This window comes from Dioscorea cayenensis, chromosome 20 (genome assembly GCF_009730915.1).
Source record: "Dioscorea cayenensis subsp. rotundata cultivar TDr96_F1 chromosome 20, TDr96_F1_v2_PseudoChromosome.rev07_lg8_w22 25.fasta, whole genome shotgun sequence".
Classification (NCBI taxonomy): domain Eukaryota; kingdom Viridiplantae; phylum Streptophyta; class Magnoliopsida; order Dioscoreales; family Dioscoreaceae; genus Dioscorea; species Dioscorea cayenensis.
In genome coordinates, this window is record NC_052490.1 from 30,793,939 (window position 1) to 30,811,370 (window position 17,432).

General features: G+C 33.5%; 2 protein-coding genes across 2 annotated transcripts; both read left to right on the forward strand.

The window, feature by feature from the left end:
* Positions 1–6,816: 6,816 nt before the first annotated feature.
* On the forward strand, positions 6,817–12,206 carry LOC120251918 (citrate synthase, glyoxysomal-like). Its single transcript, XM_039260567.1, has 13 exons — positions 6,817–7,149; positions 7,836–8,016; positions 8,103–8,188; positions 8,294–8,398; positions 8,501–8,563; positions 8,698–8,807; positions 9,030–9,149; positions 9,227–9,302; positions 9,512–9,585; positions 9,719–9,839; positions 10,577–10,674; positions 10,747–10,870; positions 11,763–12,206. The coding sequence occupies exons 1-13, from the start codon at positions 6,907–6,909 to the stop codon at positions 11,892–11,894; spliced, it is 1,533 nt and encodes a 510-aa protein (XP_039116501.1). The 5' UTR covers positions 6,817–6,906; the 3' UTR covers positions 11,895–12,206.
* Positions 12,207–14,905: 2,699 nt separating this feature from the next.
* Positions 14,906–15,892, forward strand: LOC120251437. The gene has a single exon (XM_039259957.1). It carries the CDS (start codon positions 14,906–14,908, stop codon positions 15,890–15,892), a length of 987 nt encoding a protein of 328 aa, XP_039115891.1.
* Positions 15,893–17,432: the final 1,540 nt, after the last annotated feature.

A 17,432-nucleotide genomic window follows, 5' to 3' on the forward strand; every position in this document is an offset into this window, starting at 1 on the left:
TACATTAACTCATTTTTTTATTCTAAGTAAATTCAATTACTGTGATTTTTTTTTTCAAATTATTACAAGCTACATGTTAACAATCTGGCAATATTTATTAAGATATGTAACGAATTACATTACAAATTTATATGGAATTTCATCGTATTATAATAATTTCAATTTGATTTATATATTTAGTGATTTAAACTGTAATCAGTATGAACCAGTATGGATTTATTGTTTTTTTTTTATTTAAAATAATAAATCAAAAGCATTTATCAACACTTTCGATATTATGAATATTCAATGATTCATAATTTCTTTTTTGAAAAAATGGATAAACCACATATTTTTAAACAGAAGAACGGATAACAAGTTTTTGCAGTCGAACCGCTACATAAAAGAGAATAACCAAAAGAAGAAAAAGTCCACCAGCAATGGGACAAGAAGAGGTAAAGAACCCTAGGAGGAGAAAGAAGACCCTCCTAGGTAAAAACAACGAACGGAAGACTAGCCATCGCTAAGTGGGAGAGTGTGTGCTACCAGGGCATTAGCATCTACTACCTTGGTGGGGCTTTTTCTAACTTTCTCTACGGGCTCCTCCAGTCTTACCTTCTTGGAATCCAGGACTGCATTTAGCCATGAAAGAATCATATGATCAATCTTTAGGATGATAGAAGAAGTATAGAACAACATGTGTGCATTTCTCTCTAGCCAAATATTCCAAGTAATTACTTTCAAAACTAACACTACAAGAAACTATTGAATTAGAAACAATAATTTAGCAATGAACTGGTTCTGTTGCGATTTAATAACCGATTAGCAACGGATTAGACCGTCCGTTACAATGTTACAAACAAAATTTAGGACCGTTTCGAAATTTAAAACGTAAATGCCATCGGTGGCTAATCCGTTTCTATTTTAGAAACGGATAAAATCTTCGTTTGTAAAGTACCAACGGATTTCTAGTCCGTTTGTAAAACAGTAACGGATTATATATCGGTTTCTAAACATTAGCAACCGATTAAGATTCTGTTTGTATAGTACCAACCGATTTCTAATCCGTTTGTAGAATAGTAATGGATTACATATCGGTTTCTAAATATTAGCAACGGATTAAAATTCGGGTTGTATATTACCAACGGATTCATAATCCGTTTGTAAATAGTAACAGATTACTTATCGGTTTCTAAATATTAGCAACGGATTAAAATTCGGTTTGTATATTACCAACGGATTCATAATCCGTTTGTAAATAGTAACGGATTACTTATCGGTTTCTAAATATTAGCAACGGATTAAAATTCGGTTTGTATATTACCAACGGAATCATAATCTGTTTATAAAATAGTAACGGATCACATATCGGTTTCTAAAATCTAATAACGGATTAAGATTCGGTTTGTAAATTACCAACGGATTGGTCATCCGTTTCTAAAACTTAGCAACGGAGTTTGGTTCCGTTGGTAAATTAGCAATGACCCCGAACTTCTGTTTGTGAAGTTATATTTTATTAAATAAAATTTCAGTTCTAGATGATTTGAATAAATTTATCCATATGTATAAATAATTTTTTTAATTATAATCATGAAAGAATAATAATTTTTAAATATTTTTTATGAATATATATTAACTCCTTTTAGATATGATTAATGTTACAGATTATTAACTTTTTTTTTTAATATATTTTTTAGGATACAAAGGACAAAAATTATTAGGGACTTTTTTAATTACTCAAGACCAATAATTTTCTTAAAAATATATATGACAATAATTTAAATATAAAAATAGCCATAATAAGTTTTTCAAACAAAATTAGAATATATAGATTTTGTAAATGTATTGATTATTTCAAGAGAAAATGAATGTTAGGTGAGTGATTCTTCTCTGCCTCAGGAACCTGGTTCAGATGATGAAAGTGCTGTTACACTTCTTGTTCGCATGCCTGATGGAAGTCGCCAGGGACGTCGTGACTATTTAATGTATCATGACTATTTACATTTTGTGATATTAGGTGAGTGATTCTTCTCTAGTCCTTTATTCATTATTTTTAATGTGTTTTATTGTGTTATTTAGCACTTGGTGACATAATTTGATTATTGTCTTATCTACTGTCCATTTTTAGGAGAGACAACCCTAAGTTTTAGCATAGCCTTTGAATGATTGAATCTATAGCAAGAGAATTATTTGAGAATAACTTGGTTTTATAGAGATGTTCGTGTCATCTCATTCAAGACAAAATTGAAGTTACACTAGTTACAATTATTCTGTCGTTTCATATTATCTGTTTTCATACTCTTTTTATTTTGTTTTAATTTATGTATTGTTTTAGAAAATAGAAAAACTATTTATTATTTTTTACTAAATTTACCCTCAATTATTATATATTTAATGTGTAATTTTAATTAATTACAATTTGAATGGGCTGAAAAATTATGAATTTTACTTTAATATTTAAAACTTTTGTACAGTATTTATTTTTCCTTTTGCATTGTTTTGCAGCACTTGGCTTAGTTGAATTCTCTTTGTTGCAATTTGACAACAAGGGGCTTCAGGAGAGTCTGCATGAGGTGAAAGATGATAACAAGGGGCTTCAGCAGAGTCTGCTCGAGATGAGGGCAGAGAGAGATGAGTATCGTAATCAGATGTTGCGTCAGATGCAGGATATGATGATGGACTTCGAGGCTAGGATGCTTCAGCGCTCACAGTTCACTCAGGACTCACAGCCAGCTAGTAATGACCATGATGTTGACCATGTAGATGAGCTTTAGTTTATTTGATATTTGTTAATATTTTTCTTTTGTTAAAGTTCGTTTTGGACATCTTTTCCTAAATGCATTAATGAAATCAGTTTTTGTTAGCTTTATTGTTGCTAAAAAATTTGTCATAACAGGTATTATTTATATCAACTTTGAAAATCAATGTGATATTTTTTTTAATTATTTAGTTTTTTAGCAACGGATTACAAACCAATTAATTTGTTACAAAATATAATTATATATCTATATCTATATATATATATAATTTTACAAACGGATTTGCAATGAAATAGTTTTTGTTTCTAATAAAAAAACAAATTTAAAACAAAATATGTTCCGTTACAAATCCATTTCTATTTTTTAGAAAGCAATTATTCTGTTGCTAATCCGTTGGTAAATTTTTAAACGGATTAGTAACAACATACATTCAGTTGCAAAATGTAGCAACACTTTTGAAACAGAATAATTTACGTTACTAATTTCAAAATTTTCAAACGGAAGTTTTGCCGTTACAAATCCGTTGCTAAAGTCTGCAACGGAATGTTATTTCGGTTGTAATAAATTAGCAACACCTATTTTGCAAACAGAAAATTTTCGTTTATAATCTGTTGCTAATTCAATTTAGCAACGGATTAGAAACAGAAAATGTTGTTTGTAAAATGCAATTCTCTTGTAGTGTAAAATCCAGAATAATCTCATGGATTTTCTTAGACTAGCTAATAATGGCCCCATAATTCGGCTTTGTTTGGTTGGGGAAGTGGGGAGGGGTGAGGGAGTGTTTGGAGGTGTGGATGTTGTTTGGTTTGGGTGTGGGGGGTGAAAGGGGGTGGGGAGGGGTGCCTCATAACCCACTCCCCCAAATTGGGGTCTTTTGGGGAGTGGGTGTTTATTATTTTATTATTTTTTTAAATAATACAAAATACCAATAATACCCTTCACATATTTGTATAATTTCCATTATATCCTACTTATTAAAACCCTATATTTCTTATTTTTATTAAATATGAAAAAAATGGGGTATGTTTTCACCATTTTCGGTAAATTTATGAAAAAATATGACAAAAATAGGGTATGTTTGAATGATTATTGGGTGTTCACATTTTAACCAATATTTGTCAATTATAATAAAGATGTTATGACTCCTCATAATTTTTTTTTTAAAAAAATATTTTTCTCTAATTATTGAATTATATATATATATATATATATATATATATATATATATATATATATATATATATATATATATATTATTACCTATTTTATTGTAAAAGGGCAAAATAGTCAAATACACATTACACTGTTTCTCTTTCCTCCCCACTCATCTTTTCAACCAAACAAAAAAAAATATAAACTACTCCTCTACACTCCTCCAAGAATCAAACACAATATTTTCTCAAACCCTCCATACTCCTTCCACCCTCACTCCCCCTCACTCCCCCTCCTCCCCCTCCCCCTCTGAACCAACACAGGGGGGTGAGGGAAGCATGATAGCTGTTTTGCCCGAAAAGGTTCCCAAAATAACTCCAGATATGGGCGGCCCATGGACAGGTTAGTAGTAAATGATTAGACGTCTCAATGGCATCATGGCACATGATATAGGTGGAGTTTTGCAAAAGATTACAAGATTTTTTCGCAAGATTTTCGAGAGAATGGATTCTATCTTCTCACGCTAACTAATTAAAAAAAATTGATTTTTTTGGGGCAAGGCCCTCCTAGAATAATTGGGACCAGCTGACATCACAGCCCCCCCGGTTGACCAGAAAGGTGTAGAAAGATTTGACTGTGAAAATGCCGTTAGCAGTCAATTTCCATCTCTTAAGGCCGAGTTTGACCATTTTTTTCCATGGAAAATTTTTCTATCAAGGATTATCCAGTCAAATAGGCTGTTTGATTGGAAAAATTTTCCATGGAAAACTTTTTCACAAATCTGGTCACGTGACCACTTTTTCCTCAAATTTGTGGAAAAGTTTTTCTCTCTACCCAAAGAAAACTTTTTCATGAAAGACTGATGGGGCTATTTGAAAAAAATAAATTGAGGACCAATTTGAATTTTTTTTTTATAAAATATCTCTATCTCTATCTCTTTTGGTTTTATTTTAAATTTTTAAATATCTCTATCTCTCATTAGGATTTTTTATTTTTATTTAAAAAAAATCCTTTTAAACAATAGATATATTTGCAAAAATAATTTTGAATTTTGTCCATGACTATATCAATTTTTCTAGGAATATATATGAGTTATGTTGTTTGAATGATTTAGTATGTTGTATTTTTAAAGTCAGTAATGTAGAAATATTTTTTTTTGGAATGATTACAAAATAAAAAAAATTGTTTATTAGGATTAATAGCATTTTAGGTAGCCAAAATACAATTTACTTTAGAGAATATACAAAATTTTACATGGAAAATGTAATTTTTTCCTGGGAAAATTGATGCAATCAAACAACAAATGAGATTTTTTTTTTCATGGAAAATATTATATTTTCCACGGAAAATAAGAGCAATCAAACAACAAAATAAGAATTTTCCATAAAAGATTCTTAATTTTCTAACCAGAAAATAATGCCAATCAAACAATATTTTTTTTTGTTTTTCATTAAAAATTTTTCTATGAAAAAATATTTTATGGAACAATTTTCTTTTCCACCCATTTTTCATGTTGTAATCAAACACAACCTTACAGTATGGGTTGGCTGAGGTGTGATTGACAAGTCGATTCAGCATCTCACTTATTTGCGACCAACTAAATATTAAAATTAAGGTTAAAAAGTTTTAAGTATGGTTTTGCGACTTTCTTATACGGTCACAATTTTTTTTCCAAAAATCAAAAGAGGGAAATTTCGAGTTATATGAATTTTTAAAAAATAATATTTATTATTAAAGGTTCATTATCGAACAATATTGATTCCACTATAAAAAATATATTAAAATCCATATTATGAGTGCGGGTTTATAGTCCAAATTTGATGTAATCAAGTAAGATTAGATGGATTAGACAATCAATATTCTATCCATGGACATACTCCTCACTGTGTTTGTATAATTTATTAATATATATATATATATAACTATTCAATATAAAAATTAAATAATTTATTTAATTCATTAATTAGCAATTCATCACACTTACGGAACAAGTATACTATGAAAAAGAGCATGATTTTTTAAAAGAAAAAGGATTTTTAGATAATACATATCTTAAAAAATGGAGGTTAATCAATTCTTAATCAACCAAATATATATATATATATATATATATATATATATATAGAGGATAACTTTAAGGGGCCGTTTGGTTCGTGTTAATGACATATTACCACGTAACGAGATTACCATGGTAATATGAGTGGGAATGTTATATGGGTGAGAATATTACGGTAATTTAATATAACCCTGTTTGGTTGGGAACTTTTATTACTTTGATTTTCATGGTAATCAATTTGTTAAAATATAAAAAGTTATAAGATTACCACGGTAATCCAAGATAGACACCAAATTTGGTGGTAATAGGATTACCATTTTCTTGGTAATATTTATAAGTTGGTAATATGATATTACTATACAGATTATCACTAATACAATGCCAAACGTGGTAATATTTTCAGATTACCACGTAACACATGGTAATCCTTCTACATTACCGCGAACCAAACGGCCTTAATAAATATCATCTTCAGATTAAGCAAACGATCCTATCTCCATAAAAAACCAGATCCCAATGCAATCGTGCGGCTCCTCCGATCGAGTAATTCAACCTTTCATCATTCACCATCCCAAGATACCCATACTCACGTCAGGGCCCACCAAGTGTATCATCTCATCTATATCCGAACCCCAAGTGGGACCCACTTCTCAGCCGATCCCATCCGTCCATCCTGTCCCAATTTTAATTTACACGTGTCAAATTCTTACTGCCCATCACTCATTAATCAACCAATCAGCACCGAGGTTGTACCAAAACGCTTCAACCCGGTCCGCAGCGGATCGAATGATTTCTCCGTTGTTTCTAGATGTAAACTTCTCTAAACTATTAATAGACGCCCACTACACGAAATCTCTAATTATAAATTTCGCTGAAATTCAGTGAAAAAAGGAAAAAAAAAAATTAAAATAAAATAAAAAGGAAATCCGAGTCGCCGCTTCTCCGATCACCGTGGAATCAATGGAAGCTCGCTTCGATCCCGCCGATCTGGCTCGCGGACGGCTTGCGGTGATCGCCGCTCACCTCGCGACCTCATCCATCTCGCCGGCGCTCCTTGAAACCTCGCCCGTCTCGGCTCAGGTGGCTGCGCGCGCCCCGAGTGCTATCGGTGGTTTTTTGACCGTGATTGATGAGAGGACTGGAAAGAAGTATGAGATCAAGGTTTCGGATGAGGGGACTGTGAAAGCTTCGGATTTTAAGAAGGTATATCATTGATTGGTCTGCGTTTGCCTTGTAATTTCCTGAATTTATTTATTTTTTGGGTTGTTTCCGTTGTTTGTAGTGTTTTGTTTCTGATTTTATGCTGGAATATGTTGTCAGATTCATCTAGTGGTTGTGTTTTAGGGAGAATTATCAATTTTAATTTGGATTGTAAGTATGACTCTTGTTAAGCCTGGTGATTTTATTTTGAGATACTTTTATAGGCAATTGTTGAGTATTCCTGTAATTCGCTTGTTCAATTGTCTTTCACTTGAAAGGTGGACTCTCTTTTAATATATGACAGTGGCTTATACACTTTTTCCAAAAAGAAAATATGGGAAAAAAGCTAAGGGAGGCGAAGGCGATGTTTTGATTTTATTTTCTCAATTCTGTAGTGATTTGTTTATTATGATGTGTTTGCTGATAAATTTGTGACATTTCGTTTGATATAAATATTTGTGTTTTTTATGATTGTTTTTAAAGACTATTTATATCCCTCGTATGGTTTAGAGAACAGTGTTTAGAGAACACTCAGTTACCAACATAATTTTCTGTTTAAAGCACTGGCATTAGCTGAGTGTTCTTATTTTTTTGCTTTTGACGTGAAATTCTGTAAGTAACAAGTCTTTGAGATTGCTAGTTTAGGGTTTAGGGAAAGAGAATAATTCCTGTGATCTTTTTTATGCCAGATTTCCACTGGAAATCAAGACAAGGGACTTAAACTCTATGACCCTGGTTACCTCAACACTGCTCCAGTCCGATCCTCCATCTGTTATATTGATGGAGATGAGGGGATTCTTCGATATAGGGGCTACCCCATTGAGGAGTTGGCCGAAAGCAGCACCTTCACTGAGGTGGCGTACCTTTTAAGTGAGCCCTTCTCACCTTCTAATGATAAATTTTAATAATTAGCTTATTTTCAAGGTTTTAAAAATATTAACATGCTTCCTTTCCAGTGTATGGCAACCTTCCATCGCAGAACCAGTTGGTTGACTGGGAGTTTGCAATCTCACAGCATTCTGCTGTGCCTCAGGGACTTCTGGTGTGTCTTTGTATCTCCTAAACTAATACTTGCTGGATACTGTCTCTTTCAAAATTGACATGGACTTCTGATTTTTGTTCGTGGGACTATTATTCTCCTTTGCAGGATATCATACAGGGCATGCCTCATGATGCACATCCAATGGGTGTACTTGTCAGTGCAATGAGTGCACTCTCTGTATTCCACCCTGATGCCAATCCTGCTCTTAGAGTAAGTTTACAAATGCATAATTTTGGTCTCTTAGAATACATCAATCCATATGTTTTTTGTGGTTTCTTAATGATAGGTCTTCAAATTCTCTTGCTTGTGCAGGGTCAAGATCTTTACAAGTTGAAGCAAGTGAGGGACAAACAAATTGCAAGAATACTTGGAAAAGTATGCCCTCCACCGATCTTTGACTTCTATTTTCTCTATACTGGACAGTTGACTTACTGCTTATTTGTCCGCTAATTACATTGTAATGATATATGTATGTATGTATGTGTATATATATATATTAATTTCTGCAGGCACCAACAATTGCAGCAGCAGCTTACTTGAGATTAGCAGGAAGGCCTCCAGTGCTTTCATCTAATAACCTCTCATATTCTGAAAACTTCTTGTACATGTTGGACTCCCTGTAAGTTTCTTGTTACCTTCTTGCTGTTACTATAATATTATATATTTTATACTTTGGTATGTCTTGAAGATCTGGTTTGAGTGAAATAACTGTTATTTTCATTTAAAAATAGTTGACAGCAGTTTGCCAGTCACACTATCTGGTTCTGGCTTGAGCAGAGTGAAGTTCCTACCAAACTTTGTACCTTTTGACATATTTACTTCAGAGTTAATCATAATGCAGGGGTAACCATTCCTACAAGCCCAACCCTCGTCTGGCTCGAGTGCTTGACATTCTCTTTATTTTGCATGCGGAACATGAGATGAACTGCTCCACAGCTGCTGCCCGCCATCTTGCATCAAGGTATACAATCTGATCTTAAGTTTTCTGCATCATATAGGTTTCTCATGACTATCTAATTTAGCATTCTATATTTTCAGTGGTGTAGATGTCTTCACTGCTCTTGCTGGAGCTGTTGGAGCACTGTATGGCCCACTTCATGGTGGTGCAAATGAGGTGTGGAATTATTCTTTTTATTTTGATAATATTACTTCTGATTTGGCTTTATCTTCCAATTCTTAAATAATCTTAAAACTTGTTTATTACTTTGGTGGACCAACTAGGCATATTATCAAAATAAAGATCTTACATTGGCTTAATATTTGTCAATGGCACTTGAATCTTTTCTCTCAAAGCTTACACCTGGTTTATTTTGTTAATGTTAGGCTGTTCTTAAGATGTTGAATGAGATTGGAACAGTTGAGAACATTCCAGAATTTATTGAAGGCGTGAAAAACAGGTGAGAGTAGCTTGTCCCAAGTTTATTTATTTAAAGTTCTCAAACTCATCATGGGTGGTCTATTGGTTTTCCTTTCCTTCATAAATTTTCCTTTTTTGAACTCTAATATCATTTTTATTTTGGATATAAATAGGAAGAGGAAAATGTCAGGATTTGGACATCGAGTGTACAAAAATTATGATCCCCGTGCTAAAGTCATCCGCAAGTTGGCCGAGGAAGTCTTCTCAATCGTTGGGCGTGATCCATTGATTGAGGTTATTCTTTACTGTTTTTCACTGTATTACGTTATTGATGATCTCTAGTTGTAAATATTGGTAGTCTGTGACAACACATAGTCTGACTTGAACAGCTGATGATGGTCACTCATCTATCAGTTTAGACGTGCACTATGCATGACAACTCATTTTCCATAGGTGTTTAGTACAATTATTAAATTTGATGTCATTCAGTAGTGCAATCAGCGAACTAAAAACATGAGGCTAGTAGGATTCAATTTATGGCTACAAAATCCTCTCTAATTAGCTGGTTGCTTCAATTTGTCTCCATCACTTCTGGCTTCTTTTTTTTCTCTTGGTTTAGAGTGGGCTTCCATAGTTGTCTGCTTGTGTAAATGTTTGCAAGAAAAATTTTCCTTTAAATTTATGCATTTTTCATCTCAATTTCTTGTATAAATCCTCTATATTTGCCATGCACTTGCAGATGGCTGATGAAATTCTGCAGCATTGGACTGCCATCTCATTTTCAGGAGTCTGATTGCTCTTTTTTTTCATTTTTTAAAAATAAAAGTGGTAATCCAATCAATTGTCATGCTCCTTATCTCCGCACATACAGTTTGTCAGGGCAGAGCTTATGCACATTTTATATCAGTTTTCATCATTGCATTTTTGTGAACTTTAATCGGGATTGAATTTCTAGTTTGGATCCTTTCCTGTGGAATGCATGCATATTACTTGTGTACAGTTAGTTTAATTTTTATCTGCTCTCTTTGCAGGTGGCTGTTGCACTGGAAAAGGCTGCACTGACCGATGAGTATTTCATCAAGAGGAAGCTTTATCCCAATGTAGACTTTTACTCTGGGTTGATCTATAGGTAAGTGCAATAAATGTCATTTCTGTTTAAAGTTATCAGCATCTGCGGTTTGAATAACTATTTTTAAAATAGGGCAATGGGCTTTCCCACGGAATTCTTCCCTGTTCTGTTCGCTATCCCTCGCATGGCTGGATACTTGGCACACTGGAGAGAATCACTTGATGATCCTGATAGGAAGATCATGAGGCCACAACAGGTCAGTTGAATAATATCATAAAGGATCTTTACTGAATTATGCGAGTAGCAGAATTTGTCTTTCTAGTATAGTAAGAAGTTTTTCTTTTGGTAGGAATTGTAGTAAGCTGGGAAAACAAATCATTCTTCTGGAAAAAAGAACACAATGTATTATCTGGTTAAATGGCCATTCAAGTTCATAGAGTTGCATACTAGTTGTTAATGAACATTAATGATAGAGTTTGGATAATGACAATGTCAGATAATAGGTTACTTTAACTTTAAAGAAACCCATAAACAAAGCTGTCTGCTAGTAAATGTCGATCAAGAATGTGTATGAAAGTAATGCTCTTTTTTCATTCTTTGACGTGGGTAAGGTGGATCAGATTGATATCTGGTGAGTTTTAGTGAGCAGAAAAGCAGCATTATGTTGATCTTCAACAGGATTTTGAACAAGCTCCTGAACTACTTTCCTAGTTTGTCCAAAGAAACAAATCTAACCCACAATAATTATATTCATTTCTCAACCACAATTAAAACAACAATGGAACATTTCAATCTTTGCTGATCGAACTTCTCTTGCTGGAACTCATTTTGGTTATTTTTGTTATCTGTTTATGATCTCACTGGTGTGTGCTAATAATATTTTCCTCTTCAACAAGTTCACTTTCATGGTTAATCATTGGAATTAATATCTAACGTCACTCACTATTAGAAACATGAGCACATCTCTTCATATGCAAGCTTTCATTTTCAACCATGAAACATGAGCACTACTCTTCATATGCAAGCTTTCACACTTAAAGGAAATTTCTAGTTTTCTTTGTATATTTTATAAGAATCTGATCACTTGGTTTCAGCAATTTGCAAATATTGTGTAAAATATTTCATATGCCTAATAAATGTTGTGCCAGGTCTACACTGGTGTTTGGCTCCGGCACTACATGCCTTTCCGAGAGCGGACCATGCCTACAGAGGCTGATAGCCTTGGTCAAGTCTCCGTGTCGAATGCATCAAGGAGAAGGTTGGCAGGTTCTAGTACATAAAGTAAACCAAGGAAATGCCCATTATCAAAGTAAATAAAGATGTTATGGGCTTACCATACTGATGCCACTCCTTTGAAGTAGTTTAAGTTAAACTTTCAATCTTGAGTCTCAGTATGATCTTTGATTAGATGTCATGACTGTATTCTATTCCTCTTTATTTCTCTATAAATTTTGTGTCATGTTGAAGTTACAAACATTTGTTCTACATATTCAAAGGTGAAAATAAGACTGCGTGAACAGATAATAATACATAACTCATGTTAAATGCAGTCCAGATCTTGGCAATATAAAGCTGCATGCCTTTCATGAGCAGGGTTCTGATGGATTTGTTTTTCTTATTGGTTGATGTGAGATTAATGAACTTCCAAAGTGACTTATTTTCCATGTGTTTTAAATATGTTAGGGTTGGATATGGTGTTCCATCCAATTTGATTTGTTGAAAAAGAGGTATATATGCCCCTCAAAAGCTTCTAGTGCGTACATAATAAAGATACTGCGAATGTTGTCATTTTCTTATGTGCATTTTTTTGGTTAGATTTTATTTTTCCATAGAACAATTCTCTTGGAAATTGATGGATACCCAACGTCTGCTCAATAATTATCACTAATTTTTTTTTTCAAAATAGTTTTATTAAATTAAATAATTATTCCAATACTGTTTTTAAATATTTATTAAACTAACATTATATTTGGTGACTTTTATTTTTTTTTTTTAAATATTATGTTCTTCAGATTTTATAATTTCTGTTTTTTACTCTGTGGGATTTTGAAGGTTGTGTCAATGTTTCATCGTGTTTACAATTTAACCAAAGGTTTATGACGTAGTAGTATTAATTCTATTATAAAAGTGTTGGTACGGGAATTTAAATGTTTTGAATTTAAATATTATTAAATATAATGATAATAATTAATCACTAGCTGTGAATATGAATTATAGTCCAAATCGTATATCATAGATAATAGCACTATTCTATAATAGGCAATGCAAGGTATAGTCTTTCATTTGTTTATTTTTGAGTTTATTGTGATTCTCCATTTCCAGTAATATCGCACCATTTACTATAGTCCAATCCTATATCACATTTAATAACACAATCCTACAATGGGACAATGCAAGTTATACAGTCTTCTTTCATTTGTTTATTTTTATTTGATTGTGATTCTCTATTTAATTTAATATAATATTGCAAACAAGTGGTGAGACGAACGGATCTTAAAAAGTCAATATACTAGAAAGATTATTTCCAATACTTATACGCATATAGACTTTTTACATAATAACTGATATAGGTTTTTTACCTAATAACTGACGTGGGACTAATTCTAGTATGTTACAACCCCTCCAAAAAAAAAATTAAATAAATAAAAAATAAAAATCCCACCATAAACATAGACCATGACTAGGTCAAAGAGAAGGACCGCCACGATTAGAATTGCCTGGGATTAGCATGATGTCAAGTCTCTATCATTCAAGACTTTGGGTTATCTGTGGACAAATTAAAACGGAGAACTGTCAGCTGGGTCAATACCAACGCCGTGGAGAATTATCAGCTGGGTCAATACCAACTCCGTGGAGAATTATCTGATATTATTATTATTATTATTATTATTATTATTATTATTATGTCAATAATAGAATTTTGAGTTTGACGACAGGAGGGGACTCCAACACTAAATTTTTTCACCAAATCGCAAATAGCAGGAGAAATAGAAACCACATACCTCGTATTCTTCATAATGGCTTATGGTTTGATGACAACGCTCATATTGGTAGAATTTTCACTGATCATTATCGCTCTATCTTTGGCACTCCTTTGCCAAATAGATTTCTCCTGGATTGGCATTTTCTTTTCGATTATAAGGTTAGAATTGATCTCTCCCAGCTTGAACTACCTTTCACCACTGAAGAAATTAAACAAGCTGTTTTTAGCCTTAACCCTGACAAAACTCCTGGTCTGGATGGATTCCCTATTTTCTTCTTCCAAAAACATTGGACCATCCTCCAAGACACTCTTGTTAAACTTTGCGAGGACTTCTTCGAAGGCACAATCAACCTTGAGCGCATTAACTGGATACATATTGCCCTTATTGCAAAAAATAATACGCTTGGCGAAGTGAAGGACTTTCGACCCATCAGTTTTATCAATTCCACTTGTAAAATAATCTCCAAAATACTTGCTAATCATCTCAATACTGTTATCTGTTTACTAGTCGATGAATCTCAATCCGGATTTATTAAAGGCAGATGTATTGCGGACAACATTATTGGTGCACAAGAAATTATTTTCAATTTACAAAAACATAAACGTCTTGGACACATCTTTAAAGTGGACTTCGCTAAAGCCTTCAATTCTCTTGATTGGAATTTCCTTCTCGAAATTCTTGCTGCTAGAGGCTTTGGACCTAAATGGATCTCCTGGGTTCATTCCATACTTAGCACTGCCAAGGCCCAATTCATTATCAACGGATCAACTCAGGGCTACATTTGTTGCAAAAGAGGTTTGAGGCAAGGCGATCCCCTCTCTCCTCTGCTCTTTGCCCTCGCCACTGATGTTCTGAGCGCTATGTTCTCCCACGCTCTCAAATCCAAAGTTCTGGTGGGGATTCCCTTGAACCATACTGATAACATCTGCCACCTCCAATATGCAGACAATCTTCTTATCTTCACTACTGGAGGACAGGAAGATCTTCATATCATTAAACTTATCCTGTATCTTTATGAGGGTTCCTCTGGCTTAACCATCAATTATTCAAAGAGTTGCCTTTACTCCTCTAACTACGGCTATCAACCTTATCACTCCTCAGCTAGAATCCTTAACTGTACACGTAGCAGTCTCCCAATCACCTACTTAGGTGTACCTCTTTCTGGTCGTAGACCTAAACGTATCGATTGGGCGAAACTTATTAACTTGGTTCGCTCCAGGCTCACCTCTTGGAAAGCGAATTACCTTTCACTTGGTGGATGCTTAACGCTCATTAATTCTGTTCTCTCAACCGTCCCTGTTTACTGAATGTCAATTTTCAAGCTCCCCGCTTGGGTGATCAAAGATATTGATAAAATCCGGAGAGATTTCCTTTGGAAAGGCCCCAATCTGGGATCCAAAGAAGTCAGATTGATAGCCTGGAGTAAGATCACTAGACTGCGGGATATGGGAGGCTGGGGAATTCTTAACCTTCAGACCTTCAATAACGCTTTACTTGGAAAATGGTGGTGGAAATTAACTTGCAATCCTAATAGCAATTGGGCCAAAATCATCAACGCTAATTATTCCATAAGTGACACTGTTGGAGTCCTCTCTCATACCCCACCCAGAAACAAGTCCTTTTTTTGGGCAGGGGTGACTTCCACATTATCTCCCTTCCGTTCATGCATCACGAAATCCATCAGAAATGGCTCTAGCACTTCACTTTGGTCTGATCGTTGGCATGATGGACTTCGTCTTAAAGATTGTTGGCCCGATCTATTCAATGATTGCACTGCTCCATGGATAACCATCAGACAATTCACTCAGTATCTAAACAACCCCGAACTCTTATTCCCCACTTCCACCCCCAACATGTTATCGGCTCTTCTTGAAAATATCCCTGATTGCTCCCAGACTCAAGATGATGTTCACACTTGGACCCTTGACAAAAGTGGCACGATCACTATTAAATCCTTTTATAAATTTCTCATTGATGGTGGAACACGCAGCTCGCTTTATCTCCTTTCCTGGAAAAATCACTGCCCAAGCAAAATTACTCTCTTCTGTTGGCTTGCTGGGGAGGACAAAATCCTCACTCTTTCAAATCTCTTCAAGAAAGGTTACAATTTCCAAAATTCCACCGACACCTGTGTCCTATGCCACAATGCATCTGAAAATCTTCAACATCTTTTCATCGATTGTGAATTTTCTAAACGCATCTGGGCACTCTTTTCACAAATTTTAGAAGCAAACTCTCTTCCACAGACAATTCCCTCACTGTGGACCATTTGGATACCATCCTTAGCCCCTTAGCACCAAATCCTCTGGGACCTCACGTCCCGTGCAATCCTGTGGAATATCTGGCTTGAAAGAAATAATCGCATCTTTCAATTGACTGCATCTTCGCATCTCAATATTATTTATAAAACTGCTAACATGCTTCTTTCCTGGTTCTCAACAGCAGCCGACAGACATCAACAAAGCCTCAATGAAGCATCACAATCAATCAAGCGCTCACTCAACTTTTTTAGCGCTAGAGCCTCAAATCCTACTGGCGATCACGACCACAACACTGCTCCGGCATAGTTACTTCTATTACATCTCTAATGAGGCCTGAGATGCTAGACGGCGTCTTCCGCCTGATTAGACTCCCCTCTACTTTCTGCCTCTTTGCTTTCTCCTCTGTATTTTGTTCCCCTCACTTCTGGTGAGAGGATTTAGCACTTTGTACTTTTGTTCCCCTTTTAATAAATCAGTGGTTTATCCACTTTTATTCAAAAAAAAAAAATAATAATAGAAGACCAAACAATACGAAAAACTTATAACAAGTGACTGAATAATAGAGGTTGTTTGATACACAGTAATAATATATTATCACAATAATGAGATTACCATAATAGTGAGGTCAAGCTGGGAATGTTGTGATAATGTCAGATTATCATATTTGGTTGAGAATTTATATTATTGGTAAACTTTTATTATCGTGTTTGGCTAGACATGATAATCACCCAAGTAATGTCTATTTTATCAAAATACCCCTTTGAAAATTTTAATTTAAACTATTTAGATAAATAAATAATTAAATTATAATAGTAGAATTTATTTTTTTCACAAATTTTGCTCAATTTTTTAAAATACTTTTATATTTACCAAAATACCTCTACATATAAAATTTTAAAAAAATTAATTTAAAGTATTTACATAAATAAATAATTAAATTATAATATCAAAAATTATTTTTTACACAATTTTTTTAAATACCTTTGCATTTATCAAAATACTATTACATATAAAATTTTAAAAAATTTAAATTAAAGTATCTAGATAAATACATAATTAAAATACAATATCAAAAATTATTTTTTTATAATTTTTTAAAATACTTTTGTATTTACCAAAATACCTCTACATATAAAATTTTGAAAAACTTAATTTAACGTATTTAGATAAATAAATAATCAAATTATAATATCAAAAATAATGAGGAAAAATAAAAACTAGGGTTTTGATAATGAGTACAATAAGAAGTTAGATTAAATGAGTGGGATATAATTAGAAAAAAGAAACATGACACATTTTCACTAACCTGATGGACACATATTTTGATTACCATCTTATTTGGTAATATTTAAAATTGATAATCTCATATTATTATCAATATTATATTACTACAGTACCAAAATATAGTAATTATAAGGGTCAGTGCCATAACACTAATCTAAACCAATTACCATCAGATTTTCGGTAATATTTTCACGTTATCACGAGCCAAACACAACCATTGGGTTATTTGTGGATAAATTAAAATGGAGAACTGACAGCTGGTTCATCACCAACTCCGTAAAGAATTATC